The 20715-nt window shown below is 41.1% G+C and overlaps 1 protein-coding gene across 1 annotated transcript in view; it reads left to right on the forward strand.

The window, feature by feature from the left end:
* Positions 1–19511, forward strand: part of BRWD1 (bromodomain and WD repeat domain containing 1) — a gene marked incomplete in the record, with an annotated part of 1309461 nt that extends 1289950 nt beyond the window's left edge. Inside the window, 1 exon segment of the mRNA XM_053705925.1 lies at positions 16357–19511. Coding sequence (XP_053561900.1) covers positions 16357–17969 — 1613 coding nt within the window.
* Between the last annotated feature and the right edge of the window lie 1204 nt (positions 19512–20715).

Genomic DNA, 20715 nt, shown 5'->3' on the forward strand with positions numbered 1-20715 from the left:
CAGTCACAAGTCTTCCTGTTCTCCCTGCATGATCCAGGACGTCTCTACAGAGCTCAGGGGTCTCCAAAACTAGTTTTGAGGGAGGTAATCACTCACAGCAGACCTGTGAGACTGTGCTTTGACTGTGATAAAAACGTATATATTTTTATTGTTATCCGTTTTTTGGTATTAAGGGGTTAATCATCCATTTGCTAGTGGGTGCAATCCTTTGCTAAATTAATAAATTTAATGTGAATATTTGGTTTCTATAACTAATCCGGTTCATGTTATTTCAACTGTGACAGTTTTTTGTGTGCTTCTTAAAGGCACAGTAACGTTTTTTATATTGCTTGTAAATTTATTTGAAAAGTATTTTCCAAGCTTGCTGGTTTAATTGCTAGTTTGTTTAAACATGTCTGACACAGAGGAATCTCTTTGTGCAATATGTTCAAAGGCCAATGTGGAGCCCAACAGAAATTTGTGTACTAATTGCATTGATGCTACTTTAAGTAAAAGCCAATCTGTACATGTAAAGAAAATTTCACCAGACAACGAGGGGGAAGTTATGCCGACTAACTCTCCTCACGTGTCAGTACCTGCTTCTCCCGCTCAGGAGGTGCGTGATATTGTGACGCCAAGTACATCAGGGCGGCCATTACAAATCACCTTGCAAGACATGGCTAATGTTATGACTGAAGTTTTATCTAAATTGCCAGAACTTAGGGGTAAACGCGACCACTCTGGAGTGAGAACAGAGTGCGCTGAAAATACTAGGGCCATGTCTGATACTGCGTCACAATTTGCAGAACATGAAGACGGAGAGCTTCATTCTGTGGGTGACGGATCTGATCCAAATAAACTGGATTCAGACATTTCAAATTTTAAATTTAAGCTTGAGAACCTCCGTGTGTTACTAGGGGAGGTATTAGCGGCTCTGAATGATTGTAACACGGTTGCAATCCCAGAGAAAATATGTAGGCTGGATAAATATTTTGCGGTACCGACGTGTACTGACGTTTTTCCTATACCTAAAAGGCTTACAGAAATTGTTAACAAGGAGTGGGATAGACCCGGTGTGCCTTTCTCACCCCCTCCTATATTTAGAAAAATGTTTCCAATAGACGCCACCACACGGGACTTATGGCAGACGGTGCCTAAGGTGGAGGGAGCAGTTTCTACTTTAGCTAAGCGTACCACTATCCCGGTGGAGGATAGCTGTTCTTTTTCAGATCCAATGGATAAAAAGTTAGAGGGTTACCTTAAGAAAATGTTTGTTCAACAAGGTTTTATATTGCAACCCCTTGCATGCATTGCGCCTGTCACGGCTGCGGCGGCATTCTGGTTTGAGTCTCTGGAAGAGACCATTAGCTCAGCTACATTGGATGAGATTACAGACAAGCTTAGAGTCCTTAAGCTAGCTAATTCATTTATTTCTGATGCCGTAGTACATTTAACTAAACTTACGGCTAAGAACTCCGGCTTCGCCATTCAGGCGCGCAGAGCGCTGTGGCTTAAATCCTGGTCAGCTGATGTGACTTCTAAATCTAAATTGCTTAACATACCTTTCAAGGGGCAGACCTTATTCGGGCCCGGTTTGAAAGAAATTATCGCTGACATTACTGGAGGTAAGGGACATGCCCTACCTCAAGACAGAGCCAAACCAAGGGCTAGACAGTCTAATTTTCGTGCCTTTCGCAACTTCAAGGCAGGAGCAGCATCAACTTCCTCCGCTCCAAAACAGGAAGGAACTGTTGCTCGCTACAGACAGGGCTGGAAACCTAACCAGACCTGGAACAAGGGCAAGCAGGCCAGAAAACCTGCTGCTGCCCCTAAGACAGCATGAAGTGAGGGCCCCCGATCCGGAAACGGATCTAGTGGGGGGCAGACTTTCTCTCTTCGCCCAGGCCTGGGCAAGAGATGTCCAGGATCCCTGGGCGTTAGAGATCATATCTCAGGGATATCTTCTGGACTTCAAAGCTTCTCCTCCAAAAGGGAGATTTCATCTTTCAAGGTTGTCAACAAACCAGATAAAGAAAGAGGCGTTTCTACGCTGTGTACAAGATCTTTTACTAATGGGAGTGATCCACCCGGTTCCGCGGTCGGAACACGGACAAGGGTTTTACTCAAATCTGTTTGTGGTTCCCAAGAAAGAAGGAACCTTCAGACCAATCTTGGACTTAAAGATCCTAAACAAATTCCTAAGAGTTCCATCGTTCAAAATGGAAACTATTCGGACAATCTTACCCATGATCCAAAAGGGTCAGTACATGACCACAGTGGATTTAAAGGATGCGTACCTTCACATACCGATTCACAAGGATCATTACCGGTACCTAAGGTTTGCCTTTCTAGACAGGCATTACCAGTTTGTAGCTCTTCCCTTCGGGTTAGCTACTGCTCCAAGAATCTTCACAAAGGTTCTGGGTTCTCTTCTGGCGGTACTAAGACCGCGAGGAATATCGGTAGCTCCGTACCTAGACGACATTCTGATACAAGCGTCAAGTTTCCAAGCTGCCAAGTCTCATACAGAGTTAGTACTGGCATTTCTAAGGTCACATGGGTGGAAGGTGAACGAAGAAAAGAGTTCTCTATTGCCACTCACAAGAGTTCCCTTCTTAGGGACTCTTATAGATTCGGTAGAAATGAAAATTTACCTGACAGAGGACAGGTTAACAAAACTCCTAAATGCTTGCCGTGTCCTTCATTCCATTCCACACCCGTCAGTGGATCAATGCATGGAGGTAATCAGTTTAATGGTAGCGGCAATGGACATAGTTCCCTTTGCACGCCTGCATCTCAGACCACTGCAGTTGTGCATGCTAAGTCAGTGGAATGGGGATTACTCAGATTTGTCCCCTATGCTGAATCTGGATCAAGAGACCAGAAATTCTCTTCTATGGTGGCTCTCTCTGCCACATCTGTCCAAGGGGATGCCCTTCAGCAGACCAGATTGGACGATTGTAACAACAGACGCCAGCCTGCTAGGTTGGGGCGCTGTCTGGAATTCCCTGAAGTCTCAGGGATCATGGACTCAGGAGGAGAGTCTCCTTCCCATAAACATTCTGGAATTAAGAGCAGTTTTCAATGCCCTTCTAGCTTGGCCTCAGCTAGCATCTCTGAGGTTCATCAGGTTTCAGTCGGACAACATCACGACTGTGGCTTACATTAACCATCAAGGAGGGACAAGGAGTTCCCTAGGGATGATGGAAGTCTCAAAGATAATTCTCTGGGCAGAGTCTCACTCTTGCCACCTATCAGCGATCCACATCCCAGGCGTGGAGAACTGGGAGGCGGATTTCCTAAGTCGCCAGACTTTTCATCCGGGGGAGTGGGAACTTCATCCGGAGGTCTTTGCCCAAATACTTCGGCGTTGGGGCAAACCAGATATAAATCTCATGGCGTCTCGCCAGAACGCCAAGCTTCCTTGTTACGGGTCCAGGTCCAGGGACCCGGGAGCGGTTCTGATAGATGCTCTGACAGCACCTTGGAACTTCAAGATGGCTTATGTGTTTCCACCCTTCCCGATGCTTCCTCGATTGATTGCCAGGATCAAACAGGAGAGAGCATCGGCGATTCTAATAGCGCCTGCGTGGCCACGCAGGACCTGGTATGCAGATCTAGTGGACATGTCATCCTGTCCACCTTGGTCTCTGCCTCTGAGACAGGACCTTCTAATTCAGGGTCCTTTCAAACATCAAAATCTAATTTCTCTGAAGCTGACTGCATGGAGATTGAACGCTTGATTTTATCAAAGCGTGGATTTTCGGAGTCAGTAATTAATACCTTAATACAGGCTAGGAAACCTGTTACCAGGAAAATTTACCATAAAATATGGCGTAAATACTTACATTGGTGCGAATCCAAGAGTTACTCATGGAGTAAGGTTAGGATTCCTAGGATATTGTCTTTTCTACAAGAAGGTTTAGAAAAGGGTTTATCTGCTAGTTCTTTAAAGGGACAGATCTCAGCTCTGTCTATCCTTTTACACAAACGTCTGTCAGAAGTTCCAGACGTTCAGGCCTTTTGTTAGGCTTTGGCCAGGATTAAGCCTGTGTTTAAGACTGTTGCTCCACCGTGGAGCTTAAACTTAGTTCTTAACGTTTTACAGGGTGTTCCGTTTGAACCCCTTCATTCCATTGATATCAAGCTGTTATCTTGGAAAGTTCTGTTTTTAATGGCTATTTCCTCGGCTCGAAGAGTCTCTGAGTTATCGGCCTTACATTGTGATTCTCCTTATCTGATTTTTCATTCAGACAAGGTAGTTCTGCGTACTAAACCTGGGTTCTTACCTAAGGTAGTCACTAACAGGAATATCAATCAAGAGATTGTTGTTCCTTCATTGTGTCCTAACCCTTCTTCAAAGAAGGAACGACTTCTACACAATCTAGACGTAGTCCGTGCCCTGAAATTTTATTTACAGGCAACTAAAGATTTTCGCCAAACTTCTTCCCTGTTTGTCGTTTATTCTGGACAGAGGAGAGGTCAAAAAGCTTCGGCTACCTCTCTCTCTTTCTGGCTTCGTAGCATAATACGTTTAGCCTATGAGACTGCTGGACAGCAGCCTCCTGAAAGAATTACAGCTCATTCTACGAGAGCTGTGGCTTCCACGTGGGCCTTTAAGAATGAGGCCTCTGTTGAACAGATTTGCAAGGCTGCAACTTGGTCTTCTCTTCATACTTTTTCCAAATTTTACAAATTTGACACTTTTGCTTCTTCTGAGGCTGTTTTTGGGAGAAAGGTTCTTCAGGCAGTGGTTCCTTCCGTGTAAAGATCCTGCCTGTCCCTCCCGTCATCCGTGTACTTTTAGCTTTGGTATTGGTATCCCATAAGTAATGGATGACCCGTGGACTGACTACACTTAACAGGAGAAAACATAATTTATGCTTACCTGATAAATTCCTTTCTCCTGTAGTGTAGTCAATCCACGGCCCGCCCTGTTTTTTATGGCAGGTCTAAATTTTAAATTATACTCCAGTTACCACTGCACCCTATAGTTTCTCCTTTCTCGTTTGGTTTTCGGTCGAATGACTGGGTATGACGTAGAGGGGAGGAGCTATATAGCAGCTCTGCTTGGGTGATCCTCTTGCACTTCCTGTTAGGGAGGAGTTAATATCCCATAAGTAATGGATGACCCATGGACTGACTACACTACAGGAGAAAGGAATTTATCAGGTAAGCATAAATTATGTTATTTAACATTTTTAAGAATATACATTTTTGACCACTAGGTGGTGGTATTCTGTGGTTGTTCAGATATACTCTTGTAATTAGGTGTGTTAAGGGTTAATATCATATGGTACTTAAGGAGCAGCTAACAGGTGTTCTGTATGAGCATGAGTAAGGGTTAACAGCCCGAAACATCGCTTTATGCTGCTGTGTGCCAGTGCTTTGTATAAGCTGAAATGGATTAATAAAAGCTAAGTTTGTTAAACTTTTTTCCTGATTCATTGGTGCTGTGGAAATTGGTTTTTTTACAGTCTACAGAGAGGTGTTTGCAGTGGCCCTCTACCACGAGCATCAGGTGTGTGCTGTCTATCATTTGGGAACTGATAAAATAAAGTGCAGCATAATGTATAAATATACTATTAGTGGACATAACACTGTATCACAATCACTGTGTAAAAAGTAGAAAAAAGGACTGAAAAAAATGTGCATATCCAAATCATTCTATATGCCAAGCGGTTAAACTGTTATAAATCAGTCCATTATAAGTGCATGTTATACAATACACTGTTATATTCCTACTACCTTAATAGACACTTCAACAGATTCTATTCAGACATTTAACTAAAAATAACACTTCAATATCACGACTGCTTAGGATCTACTATGTATATGGCTACAGATTATACTGCTCAATTCGCCATAAGGGATGCACGGCACAAACTTTCTTATCTTGTATATTTACACTATTGAAGTTTATTACCTGAACTTTAAGAGTTTTCATTTTTAGTTAAATGTGTGAATAGAATCTGTTGAAGCGTCTATTCAGGGTATTAGGAATATACAGGTGTATTGTATAACACGCACTTATAATCAAGAATTTTAGTCAATCTTCTCCTTTATTTCTCGTGTCCACAAATAGCTGCTTGGTTAAATCTCTTGTTTCACAATGCTTACTTGTAGGTGGGAGGGTCTCCCCCGAAAGCATTCAGCCCTATTGAACAAATTTGCAAGGCAGCAACATGGTCATCCTTACATTTCTTTACTAGATTATACCACTTTGATATCTTTGCTTATTCTGAAGCAGCTTTTGGTAGGAAGGCCATCCAGGCAGCAGGTCTTAAAATTCAGTACTTGCCTTTCTAAAGAAAAAAAAAAATTACTTGTAGATGACTCCACAGCTTGGATATTAATTCCCAGGAATAATAGATTGTGGACTCGCACCACCTTATGAAAGTAAACAAAATGAATGTATGCTTACCGGATGATAAATTAATTTCTATCATGGTGGTGAGAGTCTACAAGCCCCATCTGATTTTATTGAATTTAATTTCCTTCTTAAGATGAGGAGAGTCCACAGCTTCATTCTTACTTGTGGGAATACAGAACCTGGCCACCAGGAGGAGGCAAAGACACCCCAGCCAAAGGCTTAAATACCTTCCCCAATTCCCTCATATGCCAGTCATTCTTTGCCTTTCATTACAGGAGGTTGGCAGAGAAGTGTCAGAAGATTTGGAGTAGTTCTTTATGAAGGGTAGTACTCTTTGGAATGGGACTGGAGTTTTAAGTAGTCTTGTCAGCCTTTCAGTGAGAGCATTGACGAAAGTTAACAGCTCCTAAGACTGATAAAAACAGCATATTAAAATACAATAGTTTTCATCCTAGGCCTCTAGTTGACTCCCTACCTAGGAGTCAATTGCTAAGAGTTAGTAGAATTGTGGATAATAAGGAGACTCGTAGGGTGAGATTTAGAGGAATGTCTAAAAAGTTTATTGATAGAGGATACCCAAAAAAACTTTTGGATTATACCATGGAGACAGTAGCTGACATTAGGGATAAAAATCCTAAGGAGAACATATTGGTTTTTGTTAACCAGTACAGCCCCTTAAGCAATAAGATGTCTAGTTTAATACGTAAGAACTGGCACATTCTTAAAGAGTGTAATACCAGTATTTTAAAGTTACAAGAACCACCTATTATGGCACATAAGAGGGTTAAAAGTCTAAGGGACCATCTGGTTCACACAGATATAGGGACAAGTAAACACAACAGACAACTTCTTTTGAGCAAAAAGAATATGGGGACTTTCCCTTGCTTGAGTTGCATGAGCTGTCATTCAGTAATTAAAGGGGCATTTTTCCATCACCCAGAAAGTGTGAAAAAGTTTGCAATCAAGGGGTATTACACCTGTGAAACCACCCACGTGGTGTATCTCATAAACTATTTACATAGCGGAGACCACCCGTAAAGTGAGGGACCGTATAAGTCAACACAGGTCCAACATTAGGTGCAAGAATAAAGAGGCACCACTATCCAGTCATTTTTTGGAAAACGGCCATAACATCAGCCAACTAAGGTGGCAGGTCATAGACCATATCCCCCAAATAGAAGAGAAATTGACAGGGAACGCCAATTAAAACAGAGAGAGATGTGGTGGGTGCATAAATTTGAAAGTATGGCACCAAAAGGTCTCAATAGAGACTTCGATTTATCTTGTTTCTTTTAATGTCTCTTGTAATGTGCTCCTTGAAATATAATTACATTTCACCCTTCCATTGTTATTTATAAATTCTATTTGCCATTCTAGCCCAGAACTGTTTTTAACTTTTTCTATAACTTTTTCTATGAATTTTTTCATGAATCTTTTTCTATGAATTTTTGTAAATAATTAGATGTCTTGTAACATTTTAACTTTAGTTACATTGTAATCTAGAAATGTTGGTGAATGTATAATATTGGCCACTAGAGGGAGCCCTTCTCCCAATTAGGGTGGAGAAGGCGCCAATTTTAGGGTATTTAAAGGTTGAACAGGCCCATGTGTAAATACCAAGCAGGAATAAGGGGCTGTGACCCCGAAACGTCGCTAACTGTGCAAAATAAAATTATTTAAGTGCTGGAGACCCTACTTGTTCTTTGCGCAGTTACAAATGGTGTCGTCTGCGGCCATTAGTGCTTTACCTCGCCCTGCTAAGCAAAAGGTCAAATATTGCTATCCTTCCCAGGGGTCATCATCCAGTTTATTGGCTATAGCTAATAGACGAATGTCTGATGATGATCTTTCTGATACTTCAGTGTGTGAACTTTCTGGGTCGGAATCGGCTGCCTCTAAGCCTCCGATTGCAGAAGAAACAGATTTTAGATTTAGGATGGAGCACTTGCGTTTTCTTTTAAAGGAAGTTCTGGCTACCTTAGAGGTTCCAGAGGCCAAACTGCCTGACGAACCTTTAATTTCTAAACTGGATATAGTTTACAAAGACAGGGTTGTACCTCAGACTTTCCCTGTTCCTGTGAAGATGGCAAACATTATTAAGAACAAATGGGAGAGGATTGGTTCTTTCTTGACCCCTTCGTCTGCTTTTAAGAAACTGTTCCCGGTTCCGGACTCTCAATTGGAGTTGTGGGGTTCCATCCCTAAGGTGGTTGGCGCTGTCTCCATGCTTGCAATACGCACTACTATCCCACTAGAGGATAGTTCGTCGTTCAAAGAGCCCATGGATAAAAAGATGGAAACTCTGTTAAGAAAGATGTTTCAACATTCGGGATATTTATTTCAATTAGCGGCGGCCGGTGCCGTGTTTGCGGGAGCGGCTACCTACTGGTGTGACTCCTTATTGGAATTGATCAAGGTGGAAGGTCCCCTCAATATTATTCTTGATAGAATTAAGGCTTTAAGGGTCACTAATTCTTTTATTTGTGATATGAATATGCAAATTATTCATTTAAATGCTAAAACTGCTGGGTTTTCTTTTCAGGCTGTGGCTTAAGTCTTGGTCTGCGGACTTGATTTCCAAGTCTAGACTCCTTTACCTTCCATTCAAGGGTAAGATTTTGTTTGGTCCAGGCCTGGACTCCATTATCTCCACTGTTAAAGGGGGCAAGGGTGCCTTCCTACCGCAAGATAAAAAGAACAGATCTAAGAGACAACCTAATAATTTTCGTTCTGACAAACCACAGCATCAGCAATCCTCCACTAAGACCGAGCAACCTAAGACTTGGAAGCCGGCTCAGTCCTGGAAAAAGTCCAAGCAAAGCAAGAAGCCCGCTGAGACTAAATCAGCATGAAGGTGTTGCCCCTGATCCGTCTATGGATCAGGTAGGGGACAGACTTTTGCTCTTCTCAGAAGCTTGGTTCAGGGATGTGCAGGATCCTTGGGTCCTGGAGGTCATTGCTCAGGGTTACAGAATTGGGTTCAAGTCTCTTCCACCCAAGGGCAGATTCCTCTTCTCAAATCTGTCATCAAAACCAGAGAAGAGGGAGGCCTTTCTGGGGTGCGTCCTGGATCTGTCCTCCTTAGGAGTCATTGTCCCGATTCCCATAGAGGAATGAGTCTTGGGATACTACTCAAGGGAACTTGAGTGCTAAAACAAGTTTCTGAACATCCCCTCATTCAAGATGGAGACAATAAGGTCTATCCTTCCCTTAGTCCACTTTCATGACCACTATAGATCTGAAGGATGCTTACTTTCATGTCCCAGTCCACAGGGAACACTTTCAGTTCCTAAGGTTTGCCTTCCTCGACCAGCACTTCCAGTTTATTGCTTTTCCGTTTGGCCTAGCTACTGCACCAAGAATTTTCACAAAGGTTCTGGAGGCTCTCTTGGCTGTGGCCAGAAAACAGGGTATTGCAGTAGCACCTTACTTGGACAATATTCTGGTACAAGCACCATCCTTTCGTCTAGCAGAATAACATTCAGAATCTCTTCTCTCTTCTTCGATCCCACGGATAGAAGATAAACTTATAAAAGAGTTCTCTTATTCCAAGCACCAGGGTAGACTAATAATAGACTCATTAGTCATGAGGATATTTCTTTCAGACCAGAGATGCTGCAAGCTGTCTTCGGCATGTCTTGCCCTCCCGGACCTCCTCAAGGCCCTCTGTGGTGCAGTGTATGGAGGTGATTTGTCTCATGGTGTCCAGCATGGACATAATTCCCTTTGCCAGGTTCCGTCTCAGACCGTTACAACCGTGCATGCTGAGACAGTTGAACGGCAATCATTCGGATCTGTCAGAACAGATCTCTTTGGACAACCGGTCGAGAGAATCGCTCTCTTGGTGGCTCTGCCCAGATCACCTTTCCCGAGGGACATCCTTTTTAAGACCATCCTGGGAGATGGTGACTACAGATGCGAGTCTCTTAGGCTGGGGAGCAGTTTGAGGAGCCAAGAAGGCTCAGGGCCTTTGGTCTCGGGAGGAGAGCTCTCTTCCGATCAACATTCTGGAACTTCGAGCAATCTTCAATGCTCTTAAGGCTTGGTCCCGTCTGGGTTCGTCCCAGTTTATCAGATTCCAATCAGACAATATCACCTCGGTGGCTTACATCAACCACCAGGGAGGAACGAGTAGCTCCCTAGCAATGAGGAAGGTATCTCGGATTCTGGAGTGGGTGGAGGCCACAACTGTTCGCTGTCAGCGATCCACATTCCGGGTGTGGACAACTGTAAAGCGGATTTTCTCAGCAGACCATCCTTTCATCCGGGGGAATGGTCTCTCCATCCTGAGGTGTTTGCGGAGATATGCAACAGGTGGGGAACTCCGGAGATAGATCTCATGGCCTCTCGTCTCAATACCATGCTACCAAGTTATAGGTCGAGATCCAGGGATCCTCAGACAGAGCTAATAGATGCATTAGTGGTGGCTTGGAGGTTCAATCTAATATACCTTTTTCCGCCATTACCTCTCCTTCCTCGAGTAGTGGCCCGCATCAAGCAGGAGCGGGCATCAGTGATACTGATTGCTCCGTCGTTTCTGCGAAGGATGTGGTTCACAGATCTAGTGGAGATGTCATCATCTCCTCCATGGAAGTTACCTTGTTGCAGGGATCTGTTGGAACAAGGTCCCTTTGTTCATCAGAATCTAGATTGTTTTTAGGCTGACTGCGTGGAGATTGAACGCTTAGTCCTAGCCAAGAGAGGTTTCTTTGAGAGATTTGATAAGGTGTGGAGAACTTACTCATTTTGGTGTGAAGAGCGTGGATTCCCCTAGCATAAAGTCAGGGTTTCCAGGATTCTTTCTTTTCTCCAGGATGGTCTGGAGAAGGGCCTTTCTGCTAGCTCCGTTATGGGACAGATTTTGGCCCTATCTGTTTTACTGCACAAGAGGCTCACGGACCTTCCAGATGTTCATTCTTTTGTTCAGGCTCTGGCTAGAATCAGGCCTGTGTTTAGATCTAGCGCTCCTCCTTGGAGTTTAAATCTTGTTCTTAAAGTTTTGCAGAAGGCTCTGTTTGAGCCTATGCATGTAGTTGACATTAAATTACTGTCTTGGGAGGTTCTTTTTCTACTGGCCATTGCTTCGGCGCGCAGAGTCTCTAAAATGGCTGCCTTGCAATGTGAGCCTCCTCACCTAATATTTCATGCTGATAATGCTGTTCTTTGTACTGGGTAAGGTTTTCTCCCTAAGGTAGTTTCAGATCGTAACATCAATCAGGAGATTGTGGTTCCTTCCTTGTGTCCTAATCCTTCTTCTACAAAGGAACTGTTACTTCATAATTTGAGTGTGGTTCGGGCCTTGAAGTTCTATCTTCAGTATACAAAGGAGTTTAGACAGACTTTTTCTTTGTTTATTCTGGGAAGTGTATGGGGCAGAAGTCCTCGTCCACGTCCTTATCTTTTTGGTTGAGGAGCATTATTCGCTTTGCTTATGGGACTGCGGGTCATAAGCCTCCTCAGATGATTAAGGCTCATTCAACTAGAGCAGTGGTTTCCTCTTGGTCCTTCAAGAATGAGGCCTCTATGGATCAGAATTGTAGGGCAGCTACTTGGTCCTCCTTACATACCTTCTTTAAATTTTACAAACTTGATGTTTTCTCCAACATAGGTGTGTCTGGTCCACGGCGTCATCCTTACTTGTGGGATATTCTCTTCCCCAACAGGAAATGGCAAAGAGCCCAGCAAAGCTGGTCACATGATCCCTCCTAGGCTCCGCCTACCCCAGTCATTCTCTTTGCCGTTGTACAGGCAACATCTCCACGGAGATGGCTTAGAGTTTTTTAGTGTTTAACTGTAGTTTTTATTATTCAATCAAGAGTTTGTTATTTTGAAATAGTGCTGGTATGTACTATTTACTCAGAAACAGAAAAGAGATGAAGATTTCTGTTTGTATGAGGAAAATGATTTTAGCAACCGTAACTAAAATCCATGGCTGTTCCACACAGGACTGTTGAGAGCAATTAACTTCAGTTGGGGGAACAGTGTGCAGTCTCTTGCTGCTTGAGGTATGACACATTCTAACAAGACGATGTAATGCTGGAAGCTGTCATTTTCCCTATGGGATCCGGTAAGCCATGTTTATTACGATCGTAAATAAGGGCTTCACAAGGGCTTATTAAGACTGTAGACTTTTTCTGGGCTAAATCGATTCATTATTAAACATATTTAGCCTTGAGGAATCATTTTATCTGGGTATTTTGATATAATAATATCGGCAGGCTTAGAAATGAGGATTTTTCTAACAGAGGCCAGAAAAACAAAACTTCTAGACTCTTGTCGGATACTTCATTCCGTTCCTCTTCCTTCCATAGCTCAGTGCATGGAAGTGATCGGGTTGATGGTAGCGGCAATGGACATAGTTCCTTTTGCGCGCATTCATCTAAGACCATTACAACTGTGCATGCTCAGTCAGTGGAATGGGGACTATACAGACTTGTCTCCGAAGATACAAGTAAATCAGAGGACCAGAGACTCACTCCGTTGGTGGCTGTCCCTGGACAACCTGTCACAAGGGATGACATTCCGCAGATCCGGGGGAGTGGGAACTCCATCCGGAAATCTTTGCCCAAGTCACTCGGCTGTGGGGCATTCCAGACATGGATCTGATGGCCTCTCGTCAGAACTTCAAAGTTCCTTGCTACGGGTCCAGATCCAGGGATCCCAAGGCGGCTCTAGTGGATGCACTAGTAGCACCTTGGACCTTCAAACTAGCTTATGTGTTCCCGCCATTTCCTCTCATCCCCAGGCTGGTAGCCAGGATCAATCAGGAGAGGGCGTCGGTGATCTTGATAGCTCCTGCGTGGCCACGCAGGACTTGGTATGCAGATCTGGTGAATATGTCATCGGCTCCACCTTGGAAGCTACCTTTGAGACGAGACCTTCTTGTTCAGGGTCCGTTCGAACATCCGAATCTGGTTTCACTCCAGCTGACTGCTTGGAGATTGAACGCTTGATTTTATCGAAGCGAGGATTCTCAGATTCTGTTATCGATACTCTTGTTCAGGCCAGAAAGCCTGTAACTAGAAAGATTTACCACAAAATTTGGAAAAAATATATCTGTTGGTGTGAATCTAAAGGATTCCCTTGGGACAAGGTTAAGATTCCTAGGATTCTATCCTTCCTTCAAGAAGGATTGGAAAAAGGATTATCTGCAAGTTCCCTGAAGGGACAGATTTCTGCCTTGTCGGTGTTACTTCACAAAAAACTGGCTGCTGTGCCAGATGTTCAAGCCTTTGTTCAGGCTCTGGTTAGAATTAAGCCTGTTTACAAACCTTTGACTCCTCCTTGGAGTCTCAATTTAGTTCTTTCAGTTCTTCAGGGGGTTCCGTTTGAACCCTTGCATTCCGTTGATATTAAATTATTATCTTGGAAAGTTTTGTTTTTAGTTGCAATTTCTTCTGCCAGAAGAGTTTCAGAATTATCTGCTCTGCAGTGTTCTCCTCCTTATCTGGTGTTCCATGCAGATAAGGTGGTTTTACGTACTAAACCTGGTTTTCTTCCAAAAGTTGTTTCTAACAAAAACATTAACCAGGAGATTATCGTACCTTCTCTGTGTCCGAAACCAGTTTCAAAGAAGGAACGTTTGTTGCACAATTTGGATGTTGTTCGCGCTCTAAAATTCTATTTAGATGCTACAAAGGATTTTAGACAAACATCTTCCTTGTTTGTTGTTTATTCCGGTAAAAGGAGAGGTCAAAAAGCAACTTCTACCTCTCTCTCTTTTTGGATTAAAAGCATCATCAGATTGGCTTACGAGACTGCCGGACGGCAGCCTCCCGAAAGAATCACAGCTCATTCCACTAGGGCTGTGGCTTCCACATGGGCCTTCAAGAACGAGGCTTCTGTTGATCAGATATGTAGGGCAGCGACTTGGTCTTCACTGCACACTTTTACCAAATTTTACAAGTTTGATACTTTTGCTTCTTCTGAGGCTATTTTTGGGAGAAAGGTTTTGCAAGCCGTGGTGCCTTCCATTTAGGTGACCTGATTTGCTCCCTCCCTTCATCCGTGTCCTAAAGCTTTGGTATTGGTTCCCACAAGTAAGGATGACGCCGTGGACCGGACACACCTATGTTGGAGAAAACAGAATTTATGTTTACCTGATAAATTACTTTCTCCAACGGTGTGTCCGGTCCACGGCCCGCCCTGGTTTTTTAATCAGGTCCGATATTTTATTTTCTTTAACTACAGTCACCACGGTACCATATGGTTTCTCCTATGCAAATATTCCTCCTTAACGTCGGTCGAATGACTGGGGTAGGTGGAGCCTAGGAGGGATCATGTGACCAGCTTTGCTGGGCTCTTTGCCATTTCCTGTTGGGGAAGAGAATATCCCACAAGTAAGGATGACGCCGTGGACCGGACACACCGTTGGAGAAAGTAATTTATCAGGTAAACATAAATTCTGTTTTTACTTCGGCTGAAGCAGCTTTTGGGAGAAGGGTTTTGCAGGCTGTGGTGCCCTCAGAATAGGGTCTGCCTTTCTTTTACCCTCCTGTTCATTTAGTGTCCTCTGGAGCTTGGGTATATGTTTCCCACAAGTAAGGAATGAAGCTGTGGATTCTCTTCATATTAAGAAGGAAAACATAAATTATGCTTACCAGATCATTTCCTTTCCTTCTGTATGAGGAGAGTCCATGGCCCCCGCCCGTATTCTCCGAAGGGCGGACCTAAGTTTTGTTTTATTCTTCTGGCACCATTTATACCCTAATATTTCTCCTACTTTTCCTTTTTCCCCTTGGCAGAATGACTGAGATATGAGGGAAGTGGGGGAGGTATTTAAGCTTTTGGCTGGTGTGTCTTTGCTTCCTCTTGGTGGCCAGGTTCTGTATTCCCACAAGTAAGGAATAATGCCATGGACTCTCCTCATACAGAAGGAAAGGAAATGATCTGTTGAGCATCATTTGTTTTTTTATAATGGCAATTCTAGTTTGCACCTCATTCTCCCTGCTTTGTCCTTTCCTACCTTTCTACTTCTCCTTGCTATACTTAGATTAGCATACCAGGGAGGTAGGAGGAATGAAGTTTTGGGAATCTTTGCCTCCTCAACAGGAGTTGAATCCCAAGAGTAATGGCTTGTGCACTCTCACTACCATGAAAGAAATTAATTTATCAAATAAGCATATATTTGTTTGTCAGGTGTTCTTAAAGGACCAGTCAACACAGTAGATTTGCATAATCAATAAATGCAAGATAACAAGACAATGCAATAGCACTTAGTCTGAACTTCAAATGAGTAGTAGATTTTTTTTCTGACAATTTTAAGTTATGTATTTTTCCACTCCCCCTGTACCATGTGACAGCCATCAGCCAATCACAAATGCATACATGTACCATGTGACAGCCATCAGCCATTCACAAATGCATACACACTTATTCTTGCACATGCTCAGTAGGAGCTGCTAACTCAAAAAGTTTAAATATAAAAAGACTGTGCACATTTTGTTAATGGAAGTAAATTGGAAAGTTGTTTAAAATGGCATGCTCTATCTGAATAATGAAAGTTTAATTTTGATTGAGTGTCCCTTTAATATGTTATTAGGATGCACTTTTTAATTAGCAGTGGTTTACTATTCTGTGTGTTTTGAAAATCAATACAAGTGTGTATATTAGAATAATAATTGCATGATAAATGTATGTTTTTGTAAAACAAGATAACCATTATAATTAAGTGGTTAATATCTGCAATATTCTATCCAATGTGATGGCAACCATGAACTCAAATCTGCAGTATTGGCTATAGAGATGCTATGTAAACTAAAGGTATCAGCAGAAATCAACCTTCTAGTGGGGGGGGGTGGTAAAAAGAGCCCAGACCATTTGAAATGGTGTACAGCTTTAAATACTATGAACTCTGACCACCTGAAGGAATACTGTATAGTAAGGCATTTCTGTGAATTTCAAATTTTAATATCAAGACTGAAAAGAACATAGACATTTGTTAGAAATATATAAATCTGGTTGTTTGCTATATTAAAACATTGTAAAATGTGCTTTGATTACAGCATCTCAGGGCACCAACCGCATGAAACGGAATTCAAGTGGAAGGAGATACGTCACAGATTCAGATGAACATCTCACAAACAAAAATTCTTTTGAGAATAGACCTCAAACAAAGAAGAAAATACTTCGCAAGAGTGCTGCTCTGGCAGCTAATAAGATCCGGTGTATGAGTGATGTTGAAGATTTATTGACCTCTTCAGACAGTGATTGCAGTGCAAGTAAAAACTGCAGAACTTTACCTCACCGAACAGCTGCTGCAGAAGCTAAAAAGCGCCTTCTCGGTGACACTGAAGAAGAGAATGGCTTGAGTAGCAGTGAAAAAGAAACTAAAACGGAGACCATTGCAAGAAATTCCAATGCTATGTTGGTAAAGAAAAAATTTGCAAACATCACTTCATCTAGCTCTGATGAGGACAGTACTGCAAGAAAAAAGAAAAACGTATTACTCCTCCAAACAGCTACTGCAGATACTAAAGAATATATCCCGGAAGACTCTGATGATGAGGAGAGAGATTCAAGATATAACCAAAAAAAGTTAAAAAAGAAATCAACTGCGCAAAAGAAATATCGGTTTTCTACTTCCGGTAGTGACTGCAGTGAAAGCAAAGCTAATAGAAATTTACCCCGGAGAGCAGCTGCTGTAGAAGCCAAAAAGCACTTTCTGGATGATTCAGAGGAAGAGTGTGGTATCAATGAGAGTGAAAAAGAAACTAAATTAAAGTCCATTGCAAAACATCCCCTTTTAAAAATGCTTTCTAGTGCAAGTGATAAGTCCAGCAATAGTTCAAATTCTCCTTCTCCTAATCCATCCGTAGAAGGGGAATTGTTTGAGGAAGAAGAATTAAATGGTGAATGTTCCGATGAAGCGTGCTTTTCAGACTCGACTCCACCTCCAGCAACAGCGTTTCATCAGAATTCTAGTGATTCAGAATCTGAATCTTCCTTTTCAGAAAGTGACTGCAGAATATTTGGTGCTGGTAGGAAGAAGCAGTCAGCCACAAACCAGAAATTTTGCAGGAAAAAAAATAGATTGAGCAACGTCCACTCTAATTTACAGCCTAGCAGAGCACTGCGCAAAAACACAAAATCAATATGTCATGGGAGGTCTTTGGAAGCTGATTCAGATTCTTGGTCTGATATAAAGGAAAAAAATGTACGCAAAAGGAAAATCTTAGCAACTGATACAGAAGAGACTTCAGATTCTGCCCGAGAAGAAGGTAGTAATTGTAGGTTTTCTAGCTCCTCAGAAAATGAAGTATCAAAGTCAAAATCAAAAAATTATGATTCTTTCTCAGACTCAGAGTCGTCGTCTTTGTCAGACTCTAGCACTAGCCATCGCAACAACATGAATGAAAAAAATGTTGCTGTAAAGACAAAGATGTCTAAACTAAAAAGGAAATTGGCACAAAGTAGCTGTGATGATGACTGGGAAGAACAGGAGTATGGGAAACAAAAGAAACTTGCCCGTCATACTAACGTACGTACAAGAAATCAAGGAAAAAGGACTGTGCAGTATCGTGATGATGATAATGACGACAATGCTAATCAAAGTGAAGAAAACCTGAATAATCACAGTCTTTCAAGACCTAGACGCTTAAGGAAGAAGGCTCACTAGACATGTGCCAGACAATTCTTATTGGCTCTGGATTCCGATCATTTTTTTTTCTTTCTTATTAAACAATTGTCCACAAATTCAGGGAATATATTTATATTTTTCTACTTAGTGATATATGAATGTGACTTATTTTGACTTGCACTTAAAATTATTAGCATTTAAAAACAGATGCCAACCAGTGCCTCCACAAGGGGTGATCATTATCTGAAGACAAATTTGAAACTGCTGATTTCATAGTTTTTTTTCTAATACTAGGGCATTTAAGTTCTAGAATTGCCCTTTCATGACTGTATTGCACACTGTGCTTTACAAACTTAATTTCAGTAAACTGAAATCTACATGGTTAGATTTATTTCAGAAAGATGGCAAAATGATTTAGCACAATTTTATTCTGCCATGCTTTTTTATTTAAAACTTAGTGATATGAAACCCCAAAAAATTATTTTGCGATTCAGACAGAGCATACAGTTTCCAATTTACTAATATGAAATTTGCTACGTTCCAATTTATTTTGTGTTGGTAACATTCTTGCAAAACTGCTGCCATATAGGTGCTCAAGATATGGGCTGGCTACTAAGCTTACCTTCCTGCCTTTTAAAAAAAAATACCAGGAGAACAAAGAAAAATTGATAATAGAAGTAAAATTAGAAAGTTGTTTAAAATTGCATGCTCTATCTGAATCATGAAAGAAAATTTGTTTCATATCCCTATAAACACTAGATTCCTTACAAGGGTACCACAACTAGTATTAAATCCCATAATGTGCTCAATTCAGTTTTGTATGAAGAACTATTTCATGAACACTGTGAAACTGAAATGTTTGACTGTAAACATATTCTTGCTTTGTAACTTATTCATGTGGCTGCTTTTCAATTTTTGGAGTTTGTCAAAGAAAGTTTTTATGCCTTTGAATAGATCATTAACATAGTTTACACTCATGTTTTTGGCAGTCATTTTTATTTATTAATTAATTTACTGTTTAAATTGATATTTACATTTGTCTTCCATTGTTTGCTGGAAAAAAACTACCTTCCTGAACCGCTGACATAAGATATGTTTCAAAGTTAAAGAATTGGTTTTCAGATAGATTATTTATGTGTTAGAAATAAAACCAAGATATGCAACCTTCTACAGAATGTTTAGAGAGAATCCTGTTGCAATGTAAAATGTGATGCAAATGAGCTTTACTGTTCTATGCAGCAAGCACACGAACACTGTTAATCATCCTAAGGATGAGTGCTTTGTAACAAATCCTTTGCCAGTTCAACTGATTTTGCCATTTATTCTCCTTTTAAAGAGAATGTGTGAGGAACCTAATTATTAAATTAAACACTGTTCTCTTGCATGTGTATTTTTTAAATTTTGTAAAACTGCACTTACACTGTTTATAGTTCAGATCTAATTTAAACATGCAAGTCTGCTTTTTTTTTTCAGTACCGTTTGTGTCCCCAGTTAAACAGTTTGCAAATTGGTTGTTGATCATTTCACTGTATTGATTCTATTGATTTGGAGCATGGTAGTAAAGGCTGTTGTTTTGTTGCAGCCTATGGTGTTCTTTTCTCTTGTTTTCTTTGTTTTTTGTATTTTAAAATAGAAAATAATTACCACTACAGTCTCCTGTTGACCACTAATTGACAATTGACCTTCATCAGAGCTCAGTGTTCTCCACAACAAAAAGTTGCCTGCCAGGTGGCAGTATAAAGTAGAAGCCGGTCCATAAATGTAGGATAGATAGATAGATAAATTGATAGATCAGTGTTGTCCAATTTTGCCAGGTGGGGGCAGTGTAATACTTTTTAAAATTAGAACATTTTCAGCTATCCAAGGCACAAATCAATTGCATAATTTAGCATAAATGTATTTAATAATAATCTGTGCAATAAACTTTGAAAGCAAATGTAATATCAGCTTATTTTAGCTTAAAGGGACACTGAACCCAATTTTTTTCTTTTGTGATTCAGATAGAGCAACTTTCTAATTTACTCCTATTATAGATTTTTCTTTGTTCTCTTGCTATCTTTATTTGAAAAAGAAGGTATCTAAGCTTTTATTTTGGTGTAGACTCTGGACAGCACTTTTTTATTGGTGGATGAATTTATCCACCAATCAGCAAGGACAACCCACGTAGTTCACCAAAAATGGGCCAGTATCTAAACTTACATTTTTGCATTTCAAATTAAGATATCAAGATAATGAAGAAAATTTGATAATAGGAGTAAATTAAAAAGTTGCTAAAAATGTCTTGCTCTGTCTGAATCATGAAAGAAAAAGTTTTGGGTTCAGTGTCCCCTTAATATCGGCTTAAAATGTAGCCGGGTGGTTCATGAAATCAGCTGGGTGGTGCACTTATTAACAAGATCCTGGGGAGAACACTATATATATATACAGGTAGCCCTCAGTTTACGCCGGGGTTAGGTTCCAGAAGGAATGGTTGTAAATCGAAACCGTTGTAAATTGAAATCCAGTTTATAATGTAAGTCAATGGGAAGTGAGGGAGATAGGTTCCAGGCCCCTCTCAAAATTGTCATAAGTAACACCTAATACATTATTTTTAAAGCTTTGAAATGAAGACTTTAAAAGCTAAACAGCATTATAAACCTAATAAAATAATCACACAGCACAGAATATATAATTAAACCAAGTTAAATGAACAATAAAATTTGCTAAACAGCATTATAAACCTAATAAAATAATCACACAACACAGACTTCACTTGCATTTTTCTGCAAAAAGTTATTTCTATGCA

This window comes from Bombina bombina, chromosome 3 (assembly GCF_027579735.1).
Source record: "Bombina bombina isolate aBomBom1 chromosome 3, aBomBom1.pri, whole genome shotgun sequence".
Lineage (NCBI taxonomy): Eukaryota > Metazoa > Chordata > Amphibia > Anura > Bombinatoridae > Bombina > Bombina bombina.